Genomic DNA, 24,018 nt, shown 5'->3' with positions numbered 1-24,018 from the left:
TTGACACCGGCCAGCTTGTGGAGATCGTCGGTCGGATACCATAAGTTCAAGTCGAGGACCATCTTGAACAGTTTGTTCTATTTCACCTGGAGTCGTTTGCGGTGAGATTTTGCGTAGTTGCCCCAGATTGCCGATGCATAGGTCAGTATAGGCCAGATGATGCACTTGATCTCCAGTAATTTGTAGCAGTCAGGAATATTGTTAATATTTTTTGTACATAAATACCTGTAAATAGTTCTCATAAGATAGGTTGTAAGAAAGGCAATCTATAAATCGCCAATAGTTTAGGATAACAGATCCCTTAACATAGGCAAGCGGGCATTTATCAATTAGCCAGGCTCTCTAAGGTCGAGGCCATTTGTTTTCTGGATAAGGTGGGAGAGGCACAACTTTCGTGTCAGATTATCCATCGTACCAATAAGGTCACGATTATACACGAAGGGAGTCGGGAAATGACGTATTTCCGGTTGTGTCCGAGCCCACCTTCCTTAATCTGAGGATTCACGGACTCAATCATTTCGTCCGTGATCAGCCAATGAGTTGGAAGTGTCCGCGTTTGCTAATTTGTTTTTCAATCGTCTGAAGTATGTTTCCTATAGTGGCGTTAGATGTAATTATTTAATTAATTTATTGTTCGTTCTCCAATAGTTATATTTCAAAAGTGTGCGTGAATATTTGTGTGCGGTATGTTGGCAAATGCCACCATCTAGATAGGTAAAATGTGCTCTAAATGTGACATGATGTGCTAGTGCTCAAGTATTTTGTTTCGCCAGATTGGCTAGATATTTCCCACCCGCAGCAAATTATCGCACCCAAGCGCGATGCAACCCCCCCCCCCCAAACGGACGGAATATTCCTGGCAACTACCAGCCAGCCAGAAGCGGACCGATCCGTTACCATATCGGTCTGGGAAGGCACGGGGACTTCCACGTGGACGAAGCCCACTAGCCGGTCCGTCAAACCGCCGGCAAGCAATCGCCATCGCGCCGCGTCGGCTTCATTGAGAAGCAATCACCAGCGTCAACAAGCCGGGAGCGTCGACCCCACCGGCAGGTCATCGACTGGGTCAGTAAGCCCATACAAACCGGTGAGTCAACAAACCTTTTTTTGATTGGAGTGCGGCGTCCGAGGAGGGCGCCGCGGAGGAACGTTTTTTGTGCCAGTCGTAGACTGAGGAACCGAATGTGCTGCTAGAAGCCGAAACAATTTTCGCGAGTCGCAATCCACCGACGACCGCTTGGGTCCGCCATCACGGACCCGTGAAACATGCGTGCGTGAGCCGTTTTCGCCACCACCAAAAATAACATCAAGTAGCAGGAGCGCAGACTAGTCAGCAGCTGCGCTGCGTGGAAGAGTGACGTCACATTAAGACACAACACAGAGCACAAACGAAAGAGAGAGCTAGGGAAGAGAAACCGCACACAAGATAGGAAACAGAAATTATGAACGAACACAAACACTTAAACGAACAAACCACAAATCCCGAACCAATATGTGCCCCTGTTAGTATTAAGTTAATAAATATGCTATGTGTTTGCCTCAATAAAATGTTTCTATGTAGTCCCCCTAGCCATTTGATTGAGTAATTGTGTTTAACGTCACAGCGCGATATTGTTTATTAGTTTTCGAGTCCCGTCCTCCAAATGTTGAGTTTGACTGTGGGTTGTTTATGTTTCTTCCAGCTTATTAATGGTTGTTGGTGAGAGGAGAGAGTCTGCCGATGATGAGAGGCGCACTCTCCCTTAGAGTGTATTAGGTTCTGGTGGGCTCTCACCGACTCTTTGAGTGTATGGTGTGGCTGTACGGTATAGAGGGAAGATAGGGTGGACCCGATTTGGCACTTTTCGTTGTTGCTGGCTGGACCGATCCATAAATCCTTATCGGGAAAATTTAAATGGACTCGCCTTGAGAGAGTCTCATCCGGGCAAAATAAATTGGGCCGTGGTCTCCTTAATGGAGTGGCGCTTAAGCCACGTGCTTTTTGATACGGATCGCTCCGTGCCGGCTACAAATTTGTTTTTGATGTGTAGCTTTGACCGGCAATTCAGCAGAGAGTACAGCGTTTTAGAAAAGCGATCCATGTTTTCGGCGATATAGTTAATATGTTTGTCGAACTTGAGCTTTTTGTCAAACACCACTCCAAGACACTTGATGTCGTTGCATATAATTGGTTGGCCATTGATCGAAATCGATGTGCGGGAAAAAATACAGAATCGCCCGGCTCTTCGTTGTTGTGGGCGGTAGCAAACGTTATTGCGAATGCTGCAGCTTTCGGTAATGGGCTCACTACGAGATTACCGTTGATGTTTAGCGGGGGCTTCGTTTCACCGTGCTCCGTAGATTGCGGGTCAACTTCCAAAATTTGTTGCTGCCGTTATCTAAGTTATTCACCATCGACCCGAAGTTTTTGTATCGATGTTCTGCGCTTTTTTCGGTGTTGGCATTGTTTAGACTACTGGCTAGACTTGCTAGGCTACTGGAATGCCTGCGTCGATGTTGAAGATTACATACAGGCAAATGGTCTGACAAAAATTCGACGTCCGTGGATTTGTACTCTTGGACGAGTTTGTACAATTCCAGTTTAGAAGGTCAAACGCAAAGGGGTCAAAGTGTCAAAAAGTTAGTTTTGAGTAACAGGGGTGAGAAGTTTTTCAATATTTTTTCGCTTCATACAAATTGTATGAAAGCTCAAAATAATTATAGTTTTCTTTGAATTTTCACATTTATTAGAAACATCATACAAAGTTTATCAACATATTGCCGCAAAGCTTGAGTATCAAAGCATTTTATCTGTAGTCAACTCAATTTTGACCAAAATGTTACTGACACCCCTCTTTTTTTAACCCCTTTATTGAATTCCACCACTTGATTGTACCTTGACCTCAACAGTAAAATCATCTTCAGTGTTCCGTACTTGACTCGACTTGCGTCAGGTACGAGACACCGAAGACGGCCTTACCGTTGCAATCGAAATACGTATCTGTCAAGGTACAACCAAGTGATGGAAATAAATGGAATTGAACGAACTCGTCTTATGACAAGTGAATATATTCCACTAAAAACTTAAAATAATTTTCTGATTAATCAGGGGTTTTAAAAGTGGAGGTCTTCATCCAAAAGCATTTATTAGAATGATAGGGTTTAATTAGAGATGTTATGTTTACGGTCTTTCGGATGTTTTACAGAATGATTCGGAAGTTCCTTCATAACAGGAATAAACCTACAAAAACTGGTTTCCATGAGCAATAAAAAACTGTTTATGAACAATGTTGCGTGTGCATTGCTGCACAATCCTTATCTGCAACTCTCTGGAATATAAACGGAAAGATACTTCTACGTACATTAGAACTCAGAGATAAGAATTTAAACATGGACCATTTTTCATCCATAAGCAGGGGAAATGAAGAACTCGACATGTATTGTTCTAAGGTTGTCAGGATAATAATTTAGTTGTATCGAAGCTATTGAACAAACTTCCTTTCTACAAATAAAGATAAATTAAAACGCTGACCGAATTTGATCTGAACAATGAGGACGATGGACAAAATGGAGATGGTGCCTGTCTCGTGCAATACATCAAAGAGAGTTACTTAGTTTCCGATACGAATACGGGGAGGATATTTTACATGGTTTTCTGGTTTGTTTTTTTTTTCAATAGATTTTCAAGATTTAAACATTAGTGTATTTCACGCCATCGACTTCCAATTTTTTTACTATAAATTTTGAGGGTGACAAATTACCCCAATACTAATTCATTTTTTATAGTATGTGCGCGAATTTTGAATGTTTACGTTTTTACGGAGAATACAATCATGAGGGAATAGAGAAAAAAAATGAACGAACTTCAAATTAAACCTATTTTACACTCGATTCAATGTTTTAAATTTAAGAATGCTACGGTACTGTCTATGCCTTTGTTCGTGTTATGTCATGTTCAACTTCGGAATTGTTTATGTTGCATTTGAAATGCACTCGTTTATTGGAGATCGCAGAGTGCCGTGGACAAATGTAGACGTGAAAATTATCTGTTCCCGTCAATTTTTGTGATTAAAGTAACACCGGTTCAAAATTATAAAATCGATATCCGAAGATCATTAAGTGTTTCTTCATCTCAAGAAAAAACATAGGCTGCAGCTAATGATTTTGGACCAATTTCAACCAGCATTTGAAGCATTTCTGAAGCTGCTACATGAAAAATTACACTGCGCGGAACTTCAATAGTTGCTGTACGACGGGCAGGACTGGATTTCGAATAGATCGCACTCATCAAGAACTTGCCGAGCCCAACGGAAGTCTGAAAGCGTACATGAATTGGAGTTTTTCATCAACAAAACGTTGGTGTCCGTTGAGCGCATTTCTAAGGTCCTCACGGTACTGGCGTCTTTGAGGTATCCGAATTGATCAATTGATCATCATTCTCGTCAGCCCGCAAGTAAGCTAAAAACACTAAACTTTCAATTTGCTCAACTATAAGGTAAGTCCAAACGCATGTTAATCAAGATGGGATCTATTATTTTTTATACATAGGGGAGGTTGAGGTAAAATGGACAGGGTGGGTAAAACGGACAGAGGTCCAGTTTGTGCTAAATCGTTTCAAAATTGGCACTCCTTTAAGTGGATCTTATTGCATGTTTCAAATTATGAGTGTAACATGTTTAACTACATTCAAATAATGAAAACTATTCGGTTTATTAAAGATTTAATGCAAACTATGGCTGATATTCCATGGCGATGTAATTTTTGTTGTGCAGTATTTAAGCTTTTAAAACAGAAACCGGAAAACTATTCGGCAAGATCCTCGAGGATCTCAAACTTAGTCTATCCAAAGATTATGTACGGGTTGAATTGATGATTTATCTCAAAATTCGATTTTTTTTAGAATTTTTTAAGAAATTGGATCATGGTGGGGTAAACGGACACGTTCTGGTGTGGGTAATATGGACCATATGAAGTACATACACTTTTTTCAACGAAATTATATTTTGAAAAGTTTGTACTGTTTACCTCCGAAAGACCAAGCATTCATTAGGAAATTCGAATTTCCGAGTTTTGGTCAGACAAATGGCATTTTAAAGTGATTTTTATTGATGTTACATGCTGTTTTTAGTAAAATCATTGTAAGTTACCAATATATTAATTATTATTTTTTATTTCCATTTCTTATTTCCACATTTCCAACATTTTTATTTCCAGAGACTCATTTTAGAGATACTTACCCTATGCATACAATTTATCAACCAAATTCACTGTTTTAAGCTTAATTTCTTAACATGTTCGTTTTACCCACACATTATGTCCGTTTCACCGCATACTTTTAAAACGAGATTTTTTCATCCTTATTTTCATTGTTCAATCACAAAATCCGATTGTTTTCTACTAAATTGACTTCAAGTCATTGTAGTGTTTCTATTCAAGATTCACGTAAGTGATTTAGGTTTTCCTTGTGAAAATGGCGCGATTCCTTAGCATGTCCATATTACCCCCAACCCCCCTACTTTGGAATGATGATAGAAAATGTGGGTGTATAAATTTTGAATTAAGATTTTCGTGGAAAGAACGCGGAATCTAATAAGGGACAGGAAAAACATAGTATTGACAAAAATATTTATATTATAGGGGCATTATATTTACACAACTTGAATTCGTTGTATTATTCTAATTCATCGTGCAAATAGGTATTCAATGCTTATGTTCTTATAATTGTGTTACAATTTAGATCAATCACATTTTTTTGCATTAAAGACCAGATCATTTAGAAATGGGGCACTTTCAAATGCGTGTATTTTTTAACTTTTAGTTTGATCGAAAAACTTTCTAAGAATGGAACAAATACTAGCTGTGCATGTGCTAAGACAAGACAAGACGAGATAATAAATCATAACTATTGAATGAGGATTAAAACATTGGAATTTCATCTCCTTTCCTATTATTTTGTATTGAATTTTATATACTTTTTTGACGGGTCGTCACAGTTCTTGTCCCAGTTATATTTCTTTATAAACGTGATATATTTTATGAATGGCCCCTTACTGGAAATTGTATGAATTAAGCATTGTTTGTCCTAATCTTTGCATATTCAGATATTTTCATCATTGAACATTACAACACATTCTTGACAAATATATTGATGATGATTCACGTATTGTGAAATTCAGCCATTCCATAAATATAATCGTTGAAGATTAAGGAAGCCTTTGAAAAAATCCGGTAAAACTATTGAAAAGCCCTCAATTGTCTAAAAATATAAAAGAAGAAAAAGTTTAAGAATGTATGACAAAAGCGTAATGAATAATCATTCTTCTATACCTGTAATCACTGTAATGTAGTTTTTTGCTTTTATTGAAAAACATTTTGAATCACGATTCTGTGATTTCATTTAAACTTGGCGTGTCCTTCATTTTAGTTTTATTTTTAACATTTTCGTGAATTTAACCGAATGGTTTTACTAGAAATAAAGAAGTTTGTAGGGAGTCCTTAGCATCGCATGCGGTACAAAGATCCTGCAGGTCGCCGTTATCATCGTTACCTATCACCATACTAGTTGCAGAATCTGACGAGGAATTGATTAAAGTTTCTTCTGCGTAGTTTTTCGTCAGTTTTCTTCGACTAGTGTACCGCCGAAGTATCAATGCAATATTCTGGTCGATGGAGAATGTTTCGTAGTTTGTGGTGAAAAACATCTTTGAATTATTCCCGTTTGAAGCAATAGGTTGATCCGATGTTTCGATGGAGTAATTTCCGAATACAACTAAATTTGATTCAACCAAAGTACAGACTGTTATTGGCTCTCCTCAATATTTCTATTTTCTCGATTACATATTGGTTTTCGCTTATTACTAAGGGCATATATTAATATGAGTACATAATTTCAATTGGGATCGCATAAGGGGAAGGGAAAATTAATATATTTTATATTCTTTCTCGTTTCAGAGAGCGAACAATGGCGCTTAAACCTAGGCTAATTACCCGAGCAGCACAAGTCAGACTAAAATTTGTTGCAGCAACTTGATAGTGACCAAATCTAGTCGCATATCTGTTGCAGTAATCTATGTGGGACATGTGTCCTACTTGGGTAGCCAGGGCAAGTTTAATAGCTTCGCCCCATCCCAGGACAATTAACAATGGAGTGACAAAAATTTCTTAGCATGGTCACTCCCAACGTCTGTTTAAACGCATTATATCATTTGCTTATGATGATATTCCTAAACTATATTCCCTACCAACCATCCAACTCCTTGACATCTATGAGGGCGTCGGTGAGTCGCTGGCCTCTCGTTAAGTAGATGTCATATCATCATTTCCTTCCCTTCCTTAGTAACAGAGAAGATGGGCGTGACCGGCAATGGTAGCTTTCATGCTTTATCATTTTTGACCTCCAATTGGGTTGCTATTAAATCCCAAATAGTAATCCATAGGCAGTTGGGGTAAGAAAGTTAAAGAAAATACATGACAGCTATCAGTATGCAATCTACGAAATACTCTGTTACAACGCAACGCAACGCAACGCATTTGAAATGCACTCGTTTATTTATTATAACTTTTATTATACGATTTAGCCTAATGATACCTTCCAGATATTTCATCAGTAAGTTAATGCGCTTCGTAGGAGGTATTCAGCTTAATGATCGATCCCCCTAAAAGTGAGAAAAAACATTTTTTTCCTCTTTACAACACACCTCTTCTGAAAAACTTTGTCGAAGACGCCAAGTTCGTTATTTCATGACTTTTGGAGATATATTACTATTCATGCCTACAAGTTTTAAACATGTTCCTCATATAAGCGTACTGGCATATGGAGACGCATGGTACCTTGTTTCATCAACTCCTTGGAACTAAACCTTTTGTGCATAATCTGCATATCAGCCAGATTAACCTGACAGAGTAAAGAGTAATGATAAAATACCGAGGATTAAGTTCTGCTTTGAACAGTAGGAAATTTTCAGAAAAATTATTTATGCTCTTTTAGTGGAATGTCTTCAACTGTCTAAGGGTCGATTTCTTCACCTCTGCTTAGGCCTTAAACCATGTTTAAGCGTATGAGTAAGCACCGCTTAAGAGTTAAGCGGAGGTGAAGAAATTGGCCTTAAGACGTCTTAGACAGTTGAGTAGGAAATGGTTTTTGCTTAATCAAAGTAGCTCTGGATGTCTTGAAGAATATGCCAAATGTTCTTTGAGAGCATTGAATAAGTTAACGGAAATTTCAGTGGTTTGATTTTTAATTATTACCAATATAAATTGAAGCACCACGTTGGCTTCATATAGAGTGCAGAGCCACCGTCAAAAATTCATCCTCACTGAAGTTGAATTTGAAATGAAGTTTTTAATCAATTAGATTTTTTTCACGGCCCCTTCAACTCATAAAACCTTTTGACCATGAATAATATGCTATACCAGCGTGTCTTGTCATCAACCATCAGTTCTTTTCCGAATTTAGAACTGACATATTTTTGTAGCAAATATTTTTCACCGGTGATTTCCTCCTCCTAGCTAAGAGAAGTATTACGGTACGTTCCTTTTTTATAATTTCATATATCGCAGAAAAAGGTGTTCTTTCGAATGATTAAAAAATCAATATGTTTTTCCAAATAAAAAAAAACAATTTAACAGATGACTATGAAAATAAAGCAACATGTATGATTAATGACGATGATGATCGATTTTTTGCTGCACCGTGAATGTCTTCAATGATGCTTACTTTTGCAAAGCTTCATTCATGCGCCCATTATTGTATGCAAATGTTTGTTGCACGGTGAGTCTTCAGCTTATATATTTAGATGAAAACTATTCGAGATTTTTTATACTGACAGCAACATTTGAAATACCGAAAATACCGGTATTTTTCTGTCTCTAATACCGGTGTTTTCGATACTCAAAATTGGCCCGTAATACCGATATTACCGGTTTCGGTACCACCCTACTCAAAATACACCGCGATCTTGTTTGTTCACTAATTCGTGAACGCTTTATGCGTGAGTAGGGCTCATCTCCGAAGTGACACTGGAGAACGGGGGTAACCATCTTATCCAGAATCTCAGTTTTGTAATGCTTTGATTTAGACTTTAAAAATCGCTTAATTAAGATGCCTCTTCTTCTTTTTCTTCTTCTTCCTGGTTTGGGTGGTGCTTTTCCTTTGCGCACACACCGTCCTAACTGGACCGGCATTGCAGACCATATGTCCAACTATTTCTATGTATGCTCCGTGGAGCTTACAATCGTGATCTTCTTTATCGACCTTTATAACTTTTTAAAAATTTGTCATAAAGACTTGTTGTTATGCTTCTTTTTACGTCCGTAGACTTGGCTTTCTTTTACAGTCATGTTGACTTGCCCTGTATTTAGGGCTGTGGAGGGGCTGGGAATCGAACTAATTACCATCTGAGTCAGAGTCAGACGTGTAGACAACTACTATACGGATCCCCAAAACTTTCATCGTACGTAACGAACGAACAAAAACTGACAGAATGCCAACCTCACTCTTCACACACCTTTGTTAACGTGTATGCTAGAGTGAATCAAATTTTGACTTTTTCGCTTTCCTGTACTTAATCGATGACCTTTGCTGTTTTAATAATCGTTCTTAATTTTTAGCTTCTTCTTATTATTATTATTGGCATTACATCCCTCACTGGGTCCCTTCTTAGCCGTGCGGTAAGACGCGCGGCTACAAAGCAAGACCATGCTGAGGGTGGCTGGGTTCGATTCCCGGTGCCGGTCTAGGCAATTTTTGGATTGGAAATTGTCTCGACTTCCCTGGGCATAAAAGTATGTATCATCGTGCTAGCCTCATGATATACAAATGCAAAAATGGTAACCTGGCTTAGAAACCTCGCAGTCAATAACTGTGGAAGTGCTTAATATACACTAAGCTGCGAGGCGGCTCTGTCCCAGTGTGGGGATGTAATGCCAATAAGAAGAAGAAGAAGAAGATCCCCCACTGGGACATTGCCACCTCGCAGCTTAGTGTTCATATAGCACTCCCACAGTTATTAACTGTGAGGTTTCTAAGCCAAGGTACAATTTTCGCATTCGTATATCATGTTGCTAACACGATGGTACTGTGATGCCTAGGGAAATCGATGCCCAATCCGAAATTTGCCTAGACCGGCACCGGGAATCGAACCCAGTCACCCTCAGCATGGTCTTGCTTTGCAGCCGCGCGTTTTACCTAGGCTAAGGAGGCCCGGATTTTTAGCTTATTTGGTTGTAATTTGACTGTTCGACGCGCAGTTTGGAGTTTGTATAAAAATGACTGTGTGAACATTAACTTTTGTGGATAATCGTTCCTCAACGTTGCTTATTTAACCTTTAAAATATATGAATTGGAGACGCATAGGGAGATTAGTGAAAAATCAGTGAAATTGCACAAAGAATCAACTGAATGATAGACTGGGATTGTTCAACCATTCTTAGTGTGCAAGTTTCAGTAACTCAAATATTCAAATGATCAATAATGGCGCCAGCCACGTCTTTGTAGTCAGTTAGGAAGAGGAAAGGAATATTAGTAGGAGATTTTTGCTATTCGAAGACCGTGTTTACTTTTGCGTCTCCACAAAAGCACAGGCAGGATTATCAATTAGTCGGTAGGCTTCGTAGAATTTTTATTTACTCTGAGAAGCGATGTGACCATGTAATTTTTTAACACATTTTTAACTATGATTCGGCCGTACAAAGCAGAACAAACTAACTACCTGCACACCGAGCAGGTACACGATCACAAGCCTATCAATTGATTTACTTCTCAAAGTGCCGATGAACCGAGCATGAACACTCCTCACCATGCATATGCAAACCGTTGAGGATCGCGTTTTGGACGATCGAAATGACGCGCAGCACGGTCCGGTCTAATATGTTTTCGGGTTGGAAACTTTCTCGGCACTCTGCCCAAGTAACATTTAAAGTTTTATAACGCTCTTAAAGACCATAATTTACTCTTCAAGAGTGTTATAAAACCAAAATGTTAATAGGGTGGGCATAGTGTATGCATTGTACTAAGCATATGCGGTATTTCGAAAAATTTCGTTTCAGGTGGTTCGAAACGAAATTCCGCGGAATTTCACGGAATTTTAGCATGGCGAAATCTGATTTCTTGATTTCGTTTCGTTTCGTAAAATTACAAAAAATTCGCTAGAAAAAACTTGCTTCTAACGAAATTTAACGGAATTCCGCGGAATTTCGAAACAAAACTTAAACCATAATACTTTATATTATCAAAAATTTTGGCTACGCCGCTAAACAAAATCGTTAAGTTGTTTTCGAAACTTTAGGTTATACAATTTTTTCTATTAACGCTTACTACATAACCCCATTCTTAGTCGACAAATAAGTATGCAGTTTTCTTCTATAAAACGTCTTCGGTGTTTTTACTATTTGTACAATATGAATGCGTTATTGATCGTGTTGCTGCTGATCATGAGATGGCAGCTTGTCCGGGAGAACGCGAAGTGAAAAAAATCTACCTCTCGTAGCAGAAATTTTTTTAACCAGTGTACAATCGGTGTCAGGCCATTTGGCCGAAGGTCATTTGGCCGAAGGTCATTAGGTCGAATGGCCATTAGGTTGAATTAGCAAAAAGAAGCAAAAAATGAAAAATGAGAAGTTCCTTCTTCCCCTTACCCCTTGACCTTTTCTCTTCTTGCATCTTCCTTCTTCTATCTGTCTTCTCCTTTCTTCAATCTGTCTTCTTCCTTCTTCCTTCTTCATTGTCCCTTCTTCCTTGTCCCTTCTTCCTTCTTTCTCTCGTCTTCCTTCATTCTTCTTCTTTCTTTCTATTTCTTCTTCCTTCTTCTTTCTAGTGTGGTAGTGGGAGTCTGGTGTGAGAGAACACGAAGTGATAAAACTAATGTCTGCATCAAAGAGCATAAAATTATTTAGTGCGGAATTGATCATATTGTAGAAGCTTATTAAGCGAAGCGCATTGATCTTACGTTGGATTGATTTGAAACACAGTTTTCGTCTTCTTGTTTTCAAAATATCTTCGTTTACAATAAATATTTAGTCGCCTACCAAGGGGCTGCATATGAATTACCTTCTCTACTAACCAACGATTCCTTTCCCGTAGCGCTCACGGTGATGCAGAGCATTCCTCGGGCTTTTATAACATTGAGTGTGAAACTAATTTTCCTCTCCTAATCTTAAATTGACTGTAAACACGTGATCAGCATCGTTATTGGCCATGAATTGGAAACTCCGAAGCAAGTATACAATAAGAATAACTTTTTTGTAGCCCAAGAAAATTATTTAATTGATGTGCTGTGCATACTTATTGTTTCTCGAGCAATCAAAATTAGCAACTACGATGTATACAGTTAATCCAGCTAAGCTCTTCTTTGCCTATTTTCACAATATGTAAGGAACATTGAAGATTTGTGAGCATTTCTAAATCTTCGCATGGAATTTGCAAAAAAAAATCCAGAACGGGTTGAAAGATCATTAAAATTGCTGAAAGTTCTTTACTTATGATTGTGTTTCGTCCAGGGTGGGACGACCCTACGTTGTGTTCTTTTTTCTTATGGTGATACTCCGGGCGACGAATGAAGAAAACTACTTCTTGATCGAGACTTCTGATTTATTGCCTCCGAGAGGCAGCTTTCGAGACACTGTTCAAGACATTCAATTCAGAGTCGCCTTTTATAGGCGACTCTTAGTACGGAAACAAAATACAAATTATTGGGGACGTGCGCACAAACATTCAAATTTAAATCTAATTAGATTTGCAGCGCGCCAAACGCTACGTATATAACGCAAGCAGTTGGCGCGAAGCAATAGAACAAAACGATCACACAATTGAACGACAACACGCTTCTCTGCTTGGCTGAACCACGCTACGATGATGCGATGCGATCGAACAGATTGTTTTCAGCTCATAGTGACCATAACAGCTATAAGACAGTATATAAGACTATGGGTCTGTGAAATTCAATCTGAAATACATATCTTTGTGCATTTTAGAAAGGAGCACAGGATTCTTCTGAGCATTCATTTTCTAATTTTGACTTAGCTCAATACTATAAAACCACGCTGACAAGACAATATGAAGTATGCTTCAGCATAATTATATTTTTCTTAAGTCAACTAAGGTTTTAAACGAAATTTGAATCCGTATATGAAAAATCCCACAATTTCTATATTTTTTAATTCTTACTTGAATAAAACTGATATTAAATTGATATGGAAATTGGAAATGCTAATATCATCTTCCAAACTTGAACGTACATGTTCATGATAGAATTAGAGGCGAAAGTATACACTAATAAAAATTCAAATGTAAAGTTTATTTTAATCTTACCAGTAAATTTCATAAGGTACTACAAACATAATTTTTATTTAGGTAATTATAACCTCTATATGAGTGGAATATGTTGTTTATGTTCGCGACTACATAAACAATATTAATCGAATCGCATAGTCGAAAATTATATTCCTTCCCCACATATATTTTAGGTTTGAGAGATTTTTGTCACGAACTGAGCCAGAAAGTGAACACACCATTGCCGAGCAGCAAATTGTACTTCTGGTAAGTTTTGTTTGAAATTTAATTTAATTTGCTTGATTTCACATGTTTTATATAATTGCAGATTCGGATATAATTATGCAGTTTCCGGATGTTATCATTGTGACGAATTTACGACGGATGGAACCGCAAAATACCAAGGGCTTGGTGGCAGGGGAAAAGCATCATGGGCAGCAAAAGCCGCGTCAAGTGTCCATGAGGTTTCAGGCTATGCATTCGCAGAGCTCATTCTTCTGTCCAGGAATTGACTATCATTTAGCCCCAGGTGCAAAAGAGGAACGAACATATATCCGAAAGTTCGCGCTTCGCGGGACGGCACCATTCAAACACTTCTGTCGAGAACACCTGTAGAGAAAAAAAACCTTCCTCCAAGTGATTGTATTTTAACGGAGGATAAACTGAATCCCCGTAAGTTTTCCATTAATGGATTCGCTGAGCCCGTAAGTCGAAACAGGATTTGACATCTTCTCGGACATAAAACCACATCAGGAAGCACGCATCTATAGACCGATGTCGACAGAATTATGGACACCGTTGGTCTCTCTTTCTGGCTCTCTTACAAACTTTTATCAAGCCCCAGTTTTTCTCAAAATAAAATGACAAATGTTTGATGATATCTCTTAATAAATATACCTATTACAATACAATTCAAAAGATTAATTTTATTACAAATAATAGTAATGCATTATTTTTTATTGTATTTCATTATTCAGAAACATAAATTTTATTTTGCATCGGAAAATTAATGTTACAAGCCTCCTACATATATGATTTTTATTTGACACGACGACATAGGTTTCATTTGTCGGAAACCTAATAACTTTTATGTTCCCGAACATACATCTTATTAGTGAAAGCTAATTGCAAAAAATTATGTAGTTTCACACATAACATATATGCGGATATTTTCCTCGGTGTAAGATGGCAGCCCCATCCCGGTGGATAGGGAACCTTGGGCCAACAACCTACTGTTCCCGAAACATCAATTTGTTCGAGAATCCGATAATGAAAGAATACGGACTGATTTTACGGCGACGACTCTTAGCGCGAAACAACGGACACGAATAGGAACATGGAACGTTTTAACCCTAGCCCAGCAGGGTAAATTGGCACAACTTGCCAATGAGGCACGCCGCATGAAGCTTGAGATCCTGGGACTGAGTGAAGTCCGTTGGCCAAACTTTGGAGAACACAGAACGCCGTCGGGACAAGTTCTGCTATACTCTGGTTTACGAGGTGAACACGCTCCCCGGCATCGCGGAGTTGGCTTCCTACTAAGCGCTCAGGCACACTCTGCGCTTATGAAGTGGGAACCTATAAGTGAAAGGATAAACGTTGCCAGATTTAGAACACGGGTCCGAAACCTTACTATAATCCAATGTTATGCGCCAACCGATGCTGCCGATCTGCAAGACAAAGAGAACTTCTACAGTCAACTCAATGCCGTCGTAGATAGAATTCCGAAGGGTGATATCAAGATCTGTTTGGGCGACTTCAATGCGAAGATCGGATCCGACAACTCGAACCATGAGCGCATTATGGGACGCCATGGTCTCGGAGAAATGAGCGAAAACGGAGAGCTGTTCGCAGAATTTTGTGGTAATAACGACATGGTGATCGGGGGATCGGTCTTCCCTCATCGACCGGTTCACAAGGTCACGTGGGTCTCCCGTGACGGCTTTACAAAAATCAAATCGACCACATCTGCATCAGCCGAAAATGGAAACGGAGTCTTCTTGATGTACGGAATAAACGTAGTGCCGATATCGCGTCTGATCATCACCTCCTCATCGGCGAAATACGCCTGCGCATTGCGCGGATTCGTCGGCAGGAGGAAAGAGTTGGACGACGATTCAACACACGCCGACTGGAAGATGCCACGGTGAAACGGTCCTTCGTTGAAGAACTGGAGACGCGTGCTGCAGATATTCCGGAAGGTGGCAGCGTGGAAGACCAATGGACCGCCATCAAGAATGCCTTCATCGCCACCAGCGAGAACAATCTGGGTGAACTACGCACCCAGAGAAAACAATGGATCACCGATGAGACCTGGAGGAAGATAGAGGAGCGAAGAGAAGCCAAAGCCGCGATAGAGCGATCGAAAACCAGAGGAGCCAAAGTCTTAGCCTGTCAACGATACACGGCTCTTGAGAAGGAAGTAAAACGCTCATGTCGACGGGACAAGCGAGCGTGGGCAGACTCTCTGGCCGACGAAGGAGAGAGAGCCGCCGCAACCGGGGACATTCGCCTCCTCTACGATATCTCACGACGCTTAAGCGGGGCGAAAATGAATGCAACGATGCCTGTGAAAGACGCGAATGATCAGTTATTGACCGACCCAACTGACCAGCTGAAACGCTGGTTCGAGCACTTCGAACAACTTTTTCAAGTGCCAACCAGGCCATCACCACCTCGGCATGATCTGCCTAGGATCCGACGTATAACACGTGTCAATACCGAAGCTCCATCACTGCTAGAGATTCAAACAGCCATCCAAAGCATGAAATCGAATAAAGCCCCAGGGGTCGACCGCATATCAGCCGAGATGCTCAAAGCTGACCCCATGACATCCGCTCAACTACTGCATCGTTTATTTCGTAATATCTGGGACACCGCAACTTTCCCGGTCGACTGGATGCAAGGTATCTTAGTGAAGGTGCCCAAAAGGGTGACCTGACTATATGCGATATCGGTCGAAGCCTTATGTTGCTGTGTACCATTCTCAAAGTTCTGTGCAAAATTATCCTAGCCCGGATTCAGGAGAAGATCGATGCGACTCTCCGGCGGCAGCAAGCCGGATTCCGTGCCGGAAGATCCTGTGTGGACCATATTGTCACGCTCCGCATCATTTTGGAGCAGGTCAACGAATTCCAAGAGTCGCTTTACTTGGTATTCATTGACTATGAAAAAGCTTTCGACCGTCTCAATCACGAGAATATGTGGGGCGCCCTGAGACGCAAGGGGGTTCCTGAGAAAATCATCGGCCTCATCGAAGCACAGTACGAGGCCTTTTCGTGTAGAGTGCTGCACAATGGTCCTGTCCGACCCTATCCGGGTCGTAGCTGGTGTGAGGCAAGGATGTATTCTATCACCGTTACTGTTCCTCATCGTAATCGATGAGATTCTGGTAGATGCGATTGACCGTGAACCAAACCGCGGGCTGTTATGGCAGCCTATAACCATGGAGCACCTAAACGACTTCGAATTGGCGGATGACGTTGCACTACTCGCGCAACGGCGCTCTGATATGCAGAGTAAGCTCAACGACCTTGCCGATCGCTCCTCCTCGGCAGGTTTAGTCATCAACGTCAACAAAACCAAATCGTTGGATGTAAACACGGTGACTCCTTCCAGTTTCACAGTAGCCGGGCAACCAGTGGAGAATGTTGAAAGCTTCCAATATCTTGGTAGCCAAATGGCGTCAGACGGCGGTACCAAGATCGACATAGGCGCACGGATCAAGAAAGCAAGGGCTGCCTTTGCGAGTTTAAGAAATATCTGGAAAAACAGGCGGATAAGTGAACGCACCAAAATACGAATTTTCAACTCTAACGTGAAATCTGTGCTGTTATACGCTAGCGAAACATGGTGTGTATCAGTGGAGAACACTCAACGGCTGCAGGTGTTCATTAACAGATGCCTGCGGTATATAATTCGGGCCTGGTGGCCTCACAACTGGATCTCAAACAACGAGCTCCATCGTCGTTGTCACCAGAGGCCGATAGCAACAGAAATTCGGGATCGGAAGTGGGGCTGGGTCGGCCACACTCTACGTAGGGGCGGAAACGAAATCTGTAAGCAAGCATTAGACTGGAACAAAGCGGGACATCGCAGCAGAGGCAGACCCAGAGGCTCATGGCGGCGAAGCCTCAATAAAGAAATAAAAGAAGTCGACCGAAATCTAACCTGGCAACAGGTTAAAGCGATAGCCGGGCTTCGCTCAGGATGGAGATCTTTCAAGTCGGCCCTTTGCACCACCGGAGGTGTACAGGATCCATAAGTAAGTAAAGTAAGTAAGAATTGATAGTTCCGTTAGGATACGGCAGGCATGAAGAATGTTTTTATAGAAGTCGATTTGAAAGCGAGCGGAGGGCAATATTTGTGATGGCACATATCACACGACCTTCATTCTGCCAAGCTCCCGTATGAAGGGGGAGGGAAGAATATCAGTGTGGAAGCTGATATATCTCCACTGGCAAAAGGAAGGTGGTTTGACTTGCTCATATGCCATCGCGTGCGGAAGGATTTGCTATCGACGAGTACTGTCTCCAAATTTCTAATATGACATCAGCATTTAGTCGAATAGGATTTTTATTGCACAGTTCTGTTTTCTCATTGCGATATTAAATTGATCATATTCGGGAGCACACGCTCCACGATGAATTCCTTTGAAAGCGGCACAAATTCTGGGGTATTGCCTTGTCGTCAATGGTATATGCGGTGATTTTTCACAGATTGCCTCTTCTGTTATTATAACTCTATTGGTCACAAAACTGTTATTTGACCTCGAAAAAGTGAAATCAGAATTGGGTACATAATGTAAAACCAATTTAATAAAAAATTCCGCGGAAAAAAACTAAAATTTCGTTTCGTTTCGAAAAATTTCGAATTTAATGAACCTCGATTTCGTATCGTTTCGAAGTCTCGAAAGTAAATCTATATTTCGTTTCGTTTCGATCCGAATCAACATAGACATTTTAAATTTCGTTTCGTTTCGTTTCGTTAGGAAAAAGTGTGTTATCGCATTACTTACCACACAAGATACATACTCATGCTATGGTGGGCATAGAAAAGCTTTCAATTAATTACTGAAGAAATGCTAAAATAATACAGCACGGAAATCCGTTCCTCGAAATGAGAGAATGATACATGATTTCGTGAATCCATTGTGTTTTCATGTTATGAAAATACATCATGAATATAATTCATGATTTAGTGAACCTGTCACTTCATGATTTTCATGATTTTTGATTCATGATTATGGGCATGCATTTGTTTCCGTGTAAGTTGAAAAGCAGGCCAAATTCCAGTTGGAATGTAGAGCCATTGAAGAAGAAGGATGCGCACTAAAATAACAACCAAATTTACTTAAATATTAGGAGGACTATAAAAAAGGAAAATAAAATCGTTTAAGAACAATCCTCACGAAATCCAAAACTAAATGTACTCGCGTTTTCAATTGCACAACGGAAGCAACGCACAACTGTAATTTTTATTAGTTCAGATTTGCTGTGTCGCATGCGTGGAATAATGAAAATGACAGTTGTGCGTGGCTTCCGTTTTGAATGGGGTGCCCTTGAAAACGCTAGTGCTTTCAGTTTTGGATTCCGTGAGGATTGTCCTTAAGGTCACTCCTTATGGAATCCAAGTTTCAAAGTGTTCGCGTTTTCGGGGGCACACTACTCGATACGGAAGCATCGCACAACTGTCAATCTTATTATTTCACGCATGCTGCGACGCAGCAAAGCTAAATCAACAAAAATGACAGTTGTGTGCCGCCTCCGTATCGGGTGATGTGCTCCCGAAAACGCGAGCACTTTGAAATTTGGATTCCGTCAGGAGTGCCCTTAAGCATATGGGAGCAAAAAAGTCAAAATTTGATTCAAGTGTATATACAAGGGGTCTCCAGTAGCCTTGCGAGCAAAGGCGTAGGATTGGCAATCCGGAGATGGCGAGTTCGATTCTCGATCCGGTCTAGGATGTTTTCGGGTTGGAAACTTTTTCGACACCCTGAGCATAGTGTATCCATTGTACTTTTCACACAAGATACATACTCATGCAATGGCGGGCATAGAAAAGCTTTCAATTAATAACTGAGGAAATGCTAATCAAAGTTATTTGACAATGAGCATAATGCGCCTAGTATACTTAAACAAGTTGTAAAGTAATGGAAGATCTATTATTGGCTAATTTTTAATTTGGAAGAAAAGTCTTAAAATTTCATGAGAGAGAAAATATCTGGATATGTAATATTATCACTTGTTGTACGTAGTACAGTAAAATTAGCTTTTTATTCTCTTTTTTAAGTGCTAGTTATATGATGTTCACATTAAAACTGGAGTATGATGTATGCATTATGGTGCTAAACCCATATAGCACGTGAGCAGTCCTGGATTATTCGTGCAGGCACGTTTGTTATGTGTATTGCAAGCGATTATTGTATTGTACAATCCATAACAGCGTTCTCGGGTGTTAAACTTACTTTGTTCAATTTCTTGTCGATTTCTGGGGTTTAACAAAGTTTGATTGATTCTCCGGACATGAACAAGCGGATGGAATAAAATAGTCTGCAAGATAAGAGTTCAAACTGTTAAAATATTCGATAAAGTTTATGGCGCTGTTTATGTTAAATTTGGCAATATTATTTAGCCAAAATAGAATCCAAGACGAAATAAATAGAAACTAAAAAGCAAAACGAAATGGAAACTAATTTCAATACGCGCCCATTTTTTGTAGAATGGTACAGGATTTCTCGTCGAAAGCAACTTGTTGCGAGCAAATCGGATAAGAATCAGGGAATCAATATTCGAGCAACGCCTAATAATATAACTCTTTGCTATTAACTCTATCAGAACTCAATATGAAAAGAATCATTCGCCTTGCATGCTCTGATATTCCCGAGGATTCGATGTTATTTTTGTAATATCAGTTATTTTCTCGAATTTCCATACAAGCAGTATCTACGATAGCAAAAAAACAAAAATTTGCTATACATTGGTGGAAACAAATATAAAGTAAAGCTCGGTTTCCATACAAAATGGCCATATTGGGAGGGCAATATCTCGATTCTTAGCGATTCGAATGGGCTGATTTTTTGCCAACAAGCCTAAAATGACTTGAATTTTTAGTCAATGATAGTTCAATTTATGCATATATTCTGCTTATACACGTTTCTGTTGGGAATAATTATAAAGACAGTTCCGTTGAATGGAGCTCCATATAAAAAAGTGCTGTCTTTATAATTATTTCCAGATTTTGAGGTCAAAATCAACAGAGATGTATACAATTTACTCAAAGATCGAAAGTTCAAGTTAAAAACAGGTGCCTAGTAAAATTTTAGCCAAATCGAATCGCTACGAATCGAGATATCGATCCTCAATCATGATGAAAATGTATGAAAATCGTGCTTGTCTTTATACTTATTTCCGGCGGTATAGAGATAATGCAAAATACCGGGAAGAAAAGTTACCATATTGTCTTCTTTTTTGTCGCTGACAACAATTTTCGGATCTTTGTCATTATTTCTCCGACAAAAACAAAGCTTTGTTTTGTCATAACCACTTGATTGATTGTACCTTGACAGACACGTATTTCGACCTCAACAGTAAGGTGGTCTTCAGTGTCTCGTACTTGACTCGAGTCGAGCACAGCACAGGCTGCTTTGTCTCTTTCTCACTGTAAAGGAATTTGAAAACAACAAGGCCAGTAAATGTCAAATTTCATGAAGTACGAAAGAGAAAGAGATTCGTCCGTGCAGTGCCCTGCACGGTTAAAAATAGTACCTTATAAATATTAGGTACTTTTAATTCGAATCGGGGGATTAGTGTAGGAACCCAAAATTAAGTAAATTTATCTTGAAATTAAGTGAAATTTACTTAATATTATGTAAAATATACTTAATATTGAATAGAAACTAATTAAAAGTTAGGTTAATTTTACTTAACTTTTGTAAACATAAGATTACTTAACGTTGGGTTCCCACACTTTAATGTCCTTGTTGAGTGGTTTTGCTCTTCATTTTATGACAAAGGGAAGAGGAAGGGGGCTGCAAGAGAAAAAAAAGTACCTAAAATTAGGTACTTTTTTCTAACCGTGTATATGAACTTCTGGTTGCTTGGATTAACACTGACGTTGAGATTCTTCGCTACCAGAAAAAGCTTTATGTCACTGCAATATTTATTCCGGATTTCACAGACGACAATCTTCAGGATTGTTCCAGAGGTCTGCCGGGCCATATATGAGGCCCCAAGGGACCTCTATCATATATCATTGTAGAATTGATCCCTGTGTTCAAAATAAATGCTCTAGAACTTTACTGTTTCGTTTTTGTACTTTTATAAAACTCGCAAGCGTATTAAGGAGGATTATGCCTTTTTCTTATGAGCCGTTCTTTTATAACTTTATTTATATATACTGCCAGTACATGCATAATTTTCGGGTACTTATTCAAAAGGACGTATGTGATGTTGCAAACAAATATTCGTACGTTGATTTCTCCAATCTGATAGCACTCCCACGCAATCCATCGCCACAGACAGGTAGGGGGAGTTTTCGGCTACCTGTTCGTTGTGTTGGTTTGCGTCGGAGTCCCATCAGATTGGACAAATCGACGTATGAATCTTTGTTTACAAAATCACATACGTCCTTTTGAATAAGTACCCGAGAATTGTCCGCATGTTTGCTGGGATTCCCTTGGTCTATGTTCCTCCATGGTCTATGTTCCTCCATGTACCATAGTCTATGTTCCTCTATTTTCCCCAAAAATTCAGGATCCCCAGGTCCGATTACACCACATAAGTTCTGTTCTTAAATTCAATTTCAGGGGAACTGTCTACGGAATATCAATGGAAGCGGATCTCAACGATTTGAAGAATCGTGGAATTTCTCCAACTGCACTGAGGATAATCCGCACTTATTTATAGGCGCAAATCCATAAATTTTTATTTTGCAACATCTACTATCCCAGAACGCACCTTAAACAAATAGGACAAAGCTATATTTAAAAAAATGTAAGTTTTTGCAACTCAACATCGTTAAAGAGTTACAAACATTATCAAATATTTGAAGTTTTAGCACGATTTGTCATTTCTGCAAATATTTGATGAACGAATATTTGACAAGTCAGTACACACAAAGCAAATATATTTGTTGAAATTAGGCAAATATTTGTCAATTAGAAAAACAGTGTACTGAATGCTTAAGTAACATTATATTGTCCTGTCTTTTTTTCTCTCGGAAGTTGAGTAAAATGTGCTTTTGGAATGTGAAATATCGACTAATGTATAAAAATTTTTTTTCGCTTTCACTTTTTTAGCACTGTGGTTGTAGTTGTTGAGTGTTGCTAATAAGTAGCATTTACAATCTTTATACCTATTATTACAAATAGGCTTCCAGAAATGGCGAGTGAAGCTTATGATGTATGATGAGAATAAGTTGGTTTCTCCTCACAAGAAACACACATCTTTAGCTTTTTCACTTACAAAAGCAAAGAAGAAAAATTCTTCATTATTTTGGTAATTTCTGTAAATAACGAAAATTGTTGGGCTCTATCCTAGTGCGCGACAAAAGCAAGCATACAAACATCACCCTCTCTAGTTACCTTTTAGATACACCTTCCGCGGATCGGTGCGAATTTTTTCGCCACCAGTTTTCTTGCCGGTCACAACAAAATTGATATGGTCTCCCAGTTCGAACCGCAAGGTTGTCGACTCCAATATAAAGCACCCGTTCCGCTCATTGATTGATTCTGCATCCAAATCAAGTTTTTGCTTCTGCTGCCCCGCAGCAGCAACTCCTGGACGGAAATTAGCATTTTTAAGTGCCTGCAGGCCAACCGCAGCGGTCGATGGGGCTCGCGGAAGATAAGCGACAAATCCGGACGATTCCTGAAACACAAACAGCGGCCGGTAATCGGTGATTTTGGTCGACGCCTTGTCGCAATATCCCGCGGGTGGATTAGTACAGACGCACGACGCCGGGATTACGTAATCTTTCAACGAGAGGTGGGTAATAAAATCAACGTGGGGGGCTGATAAGCTGATTAATCTTCGAGAATATGAACTTACCGGTGAACTCGGCTTTGTTTGCTGGTGAAACGGTGATGTCGGGTTTACCGCTGATGCTACTCAAGGTTACATACTTTAGTACATCTCGTGGTTCGACAGTTAGCAAGGTGCTTTTGATTTTGAAACAACCGTTCTCGACATGGGTGGTATTCACGCAGAGGTCACAATGAAGGTCTTTCTTGCGGAGGTCTTGGTTTTTGTAGATTTTTATGCCGAACATGTCTTGTTTTGGATCTCGCTTCGGGAAGTAAATTTCCACACCGTTTGATTCAAGCACTTTGAAGAAGGGTCGATCTTCGGAAGGATTTTTAAATACATCTTGACAAAGACCCGCCAAAGAACAAGTTATGGACAAAGAAATCAGAAATAATGATTTAAGCAGCATCTTATCTGAGCAGCTGAACGAAAGGAATAAACTGAATATACTGAATAGTCCAAACGGAGCACAATGCTTTCCAGCATCAGTGTATGTGGCACTCGTAAGAATCAATCAGCCGGATTATGTACAAACATGTTTATCAAGTGATGAGGTCATCTAACCTGTAAACAAGAGAGGAACGAATCATATTGGCAAGAGATCATCGAATGAATAACTTGTGGCGATCGCCTAGTTCTATTACATCTTTGCTCTGAAATCAGCACGTGTAAGTAAATATTCGTCGTACATTTCAATTGATGATTAATAATAATTGGAGGACCGGAATGAGTTATGAAATGCATCAC

The 24,018-nt window shown here is 39.6% G+C and overlaps 1 protein-coding gene and 2 long non-coding RNA genes across 3 annotated transcripts; 2 read left to right on the top strand and 1 right to left on the bottom strand.

The window, feature by feature from the left end:
• Nucleotides 1-443: 443 nt before the first annotated feature.
• On the top strand, nt 444-824 carry LOC134217438 (uncharacterized). The gene is made up of 3 exons (XR_009981039.1): nt 444-584; nt 649-714; nt 774-824. It is a non-coding gene; the product is annotated as an uncharacterized LOC134217438 (long non-coding RNA).
• Nucleotides 825-13,375: 12,551 nt separating this feature from the next.
• LOC134217437 (uncharacterized) lies at nt 13,376-14,152 on the top strand. The gene is made up of 2 exons (XR_009981038.1): nt 13,376-13,513; nt 13,575-14,152. It is a non-coding gene; the product is annotated as an uncharacterized LOC134217437 (long non-coding RNA).
• Nucleotides 14,153-19,488: 5,336 nt separating this feature from the next.
• On the bottom strand, nt 19,489-23,759 carry LOC134213218 (uncharacterized). Its single transcript, XM_062691970.1, has 3 exons — nt 23,296-23,759; nt 22,830-23,219; nt 19,489-19,797 (listed from the first exon to the last, which is right to left on the bottom strand). Exons 1-3 carry the CDS (start codon nt 23,678-23,680, stop codon nt 19,718-19,720), a joined length of 855 nt encoding a protein of 284 aa, XP_062547954.1. The 5' UTR covers nt 23,681-23,759; the 3' UTR covers nt 19,489-19,717.
• Between the last annotated feature and the right edge of the window lie 259 nt (nt 23,760-24,018).

The sequence above is a fragment of the Armigeres subalbatus genome, chromosome 2 (assembly GCF_024139115.2).
Source record: "Armigeres subalbatus isolate Guangzhou_Male chromosome 2, GZ_Asu_2, whole genome shotgun sequence".
In the NCBI taxonomy this organism is placed as follows: Eukaryota; Metazoa; Arthropoda; class Insecta; order Diptera; family Culicidae; genus Armigeres; species Armigeres subalbatus.
This window is presented reverse-complemented; position numbering and strand designations above follow the sequence as displayed.

Excerpts from the sequence above, each read along its gene's own strand:
- LOC134213218 (XM_062691970.1), bottom strand. The coding sequence starts at position 23,680 with ATGCTGCTTAAATCATTATTTCTGATTTCTTTGTCCATAACTTGTTCT. Across the intron at positions 23,220-23,295 it reads AAACAAAGCCGAGTTCACCG|ATTACGTAATCCCGGCGTCG; the intron begins GTAAGTTCATAT and ends TCTCGTTGAAAG. Across the intron at positions 19,798-22,829 it reads GCGGAAGGTGTATCTAAAAG|ACTATTTTATTCCATCCGCT; the intron begins GTAACTAGAGAG and ends CTTATCTTGCAG.